This window comes from Pinus tabuliformis, chromosome 7, assembly GCF_031772625.1.
Source record: "Pinus tabuliformis cultivar Carrire ecotype Pingquan chromosome 7, CPIR1, whole genome shotgun sequence".
NCBI classification, from domain to species: Eukaryota; Viridiplantae; Streptophyta; class Pinopsida; order Pinales; family Pinaceae; genus Pinus; species Pinus tabuliformis.
Window position 1 is genome coordinate 2,003,414,804 of NC_142293.1, and position 2,770 is coordinate 2,003,417,573.

The window sequence follows — 2,770 nt, forward strand, 5'->3', positions numbered from 1 at the left end:
AAAAACAATGCGATGTTGTTTATTTAGGGGATTAAAAAATAAATAAAAACTATGTGGACGGAGCCGACGCGATGACCAGAGAGCAAACAAAATTCTTTCATGTGCTTTCACAATTGGGTATAAATATGGTTCTCACGTCTCGATCTTGCAAAGTTAAATGACAAAGAGCAAGAGCGAGCACCCGCATAGGAGGAGTTGTGAGTTGTCACGAAGATCTGGGTTTAATTGGGCTCTGTGGTTTAACTTACTTGGAACGCATAGGAGTTGTGAGTTGTCACGAAGATCTGGGTTTAATTGGGCTCTGTGGTTTAACTTACTTGGAACGAATTGAATTGAATTAATTCTGTAAGGGGATTCAATGGCCACACAACATTCTGCTGCTTCTGCTTCTGCTTCTGATGATGTCGATGTGTTTGTGAAGAATTATTACAAAGATCTTGTTCTGTCACCGCAATCGCTATACGGATTTTATAAGGATTGCAGCACAGTTGGTCGCCCAGACTCCAATGGAAAATTGCTCTCAGTAACAACTGTGGAGGCTATCAATCACCTGATAACGTCTACGGACTACAGTGCGTTAAATGTGGAGATCAAGGCAGTTGATTCCCAGGCGTCATATTACAATGGAGTAATAGTTTGTGTAAGTGGATCAATTACCTTTAAGAACAGCAGTGGAACGCGAACCTCTTTCACTCAGATCTTTTTCCTGGCTCCTCAGGAAAGGGGGGGCTACTTTGTATTGAATGATGTGGTTAGATACAAGTTGGATGAAAAGAAAAATTTTGTTGAATATTCCATCAAACCAAATCCCAATCCCAATCCCGTCTCAGAGCCAGAGCCAGTTGTTAACTTTCAACCATTGGCTGAAGCTCAAGCTGGGAATGGTGCGATTGAGGAGATTGTTCCTGTTGCTGCTGATGGGGTTCACGAAAATGACATGCCGCAGAGTGAAGTCCCACAAGAATCAGCAATTGAACATTTTCAGAAGAAGAAGGAAACTCCAGTTGCAGTTCAAGAAGAAGAAACTCCAGTTGTAGTTCAAGAAACTCCAGTTGCAGTTCAAGAAGAAGAAACTCCAGTTGTAGTTCAAGAAACTCCAGTTGCAGTTCAAGAAGAAGATGCAGATGCAGCTCAGAATGGAGGGCCAGCTAAAACTCCAGTTGTAGTTCAAGAAGCACCCAAAGAGTCCTATGCTTCAATTCTTAAGAAAAATGCAGCACAACAACCGACTGTTGCAATTAAGAAACCACCTCTTGTGAGAACCATAACCAGAACCAGGGCTCAGCCAAATTCTGCTCAACTTTCACCAAATTCTAATTCTACTCCTGTCAATACGCCAGCTAATTACAGCACTGCAGGTGGAAACGGTAAATGCTCTGTTTTTATCGACAACTTACCTCTGAATATTACTCCTCCCCAGGTTGAAGAAGAGTTGGAGAAGTTTGGGGCCGTAAAACCTTGTGGCGTTCAAGTTAGGAGTAGGCCAGGAGGTCGACCTTGTTTTGGTTTTGTAGAATTTGTAGAAGCAGCTTCAGTCCAAACTGCACTACAGTCTTCCCCTATTCTAATTCGAGGATGTAAAGTATCTGTCAGCCAAAATGAAAAACCAACTGGCAAGTCCACTCCTTTCAGATTCAGTGGTAGTAATTACAACATTGCAAAAGGAACTGGCCAGTGTTCTGTTTTTGTCAACAACTTGGCTGCAAAAATTACCCCTTCCCAACTCGAGGAAGAGATGAAAAAGTTTGGCGCAATAAAGCCTTCTGGTGTCCAAGTTAGGAACAGGCCAGGAGCCCAAGCCTGTTATGGGTTTGTGGAGTTTAAAGAAGCAGTTTCGGCACAAACTGCTATACAAGCATCTCCTATTCTAATCAATCATCGTCGAGTATATATATATAAGCGAGAGAATGGCCAAAAATAGTATAGGGAGAAGTGATTTTGCAAACAACAACAGAGCTGTAGGAGGTTCCTTCCCTGCACGTCAAACAATGGCTACATAGTGTAATAATAATTACTTTTATTTATGAATTTTATTTTATTTGATGGTGAGACAAATGTTGAAGTGAAGTGAAGTGAAGGGAAGGGTAAATGAAAAGTTAAATAAAAATTATTAATAATAAAATATACGATTTATTTATATAGTTCAAAAAAAAATTAAAAGAAATTTGATTTTATTATAATTCTTTTCCGCGCAGCCAGTTGGATTGATAGGTCTGAACATTTGGAGCGGAAGCTATTTTTCACATCTCCTCAAGACGACCACTGTGCCAATGCATCCGTGGATGCCGGTCACTGCAATTTTTATTTAATTATTTTACATTTTACAATTTATATTCAATTTCAATTTTTAAAATAATACAATTATAGAATTACTATATAAAGTATCAAATAACATATTATGTCATATAAAAAATAATATATGAAATACAAAATTACATTATATAAAAAATAATATCATTTAATATATATTAACTACATTTCCTAAACTATTTATATTAATATATTATTAATCATATTTTAATTTTGATTCCAGAATTTCACTTTCAATTATACTCATTTATATTATTTTTCATGTGAGAATCTGTATTGTTAAATGCTTGAGATCACATGCTATCTCTAATTAAAACTATGACAACTTTAGTCAACATACATGTGGACTAGACTCAAATCCAATTCCCACCAAATTCTCACAAAATGAAATGTTCCATTATTTTTCATTGGTTATGTTGCAAATCATTCAAGAAAGATATGAATTCATTATGATTTTCGT

The 2,770-nt window shown here is 37.1% G+C and overlaps 1 protein-coding gene across 1 annotated transcript; it reads left to right on the forward strand.

The window, feature by feature from the left end:
- Positions 1–358: 358 nt before the first annotated feature.
- Positions 359–1,921, forward strand: LOC149256510 (nuclear transport factor 2-like). The gene has a single exon (XM_089455386.1). It carries the CDS (start codon positions 359–361, stop codon positions 1,919–1,921), a length of 1,563 nt encoding a protein of 520 aa, XP_089311512.1.
- The last annotated feature ends 849 nt before the right edge of the window (positions 1,922–2,770 follow it).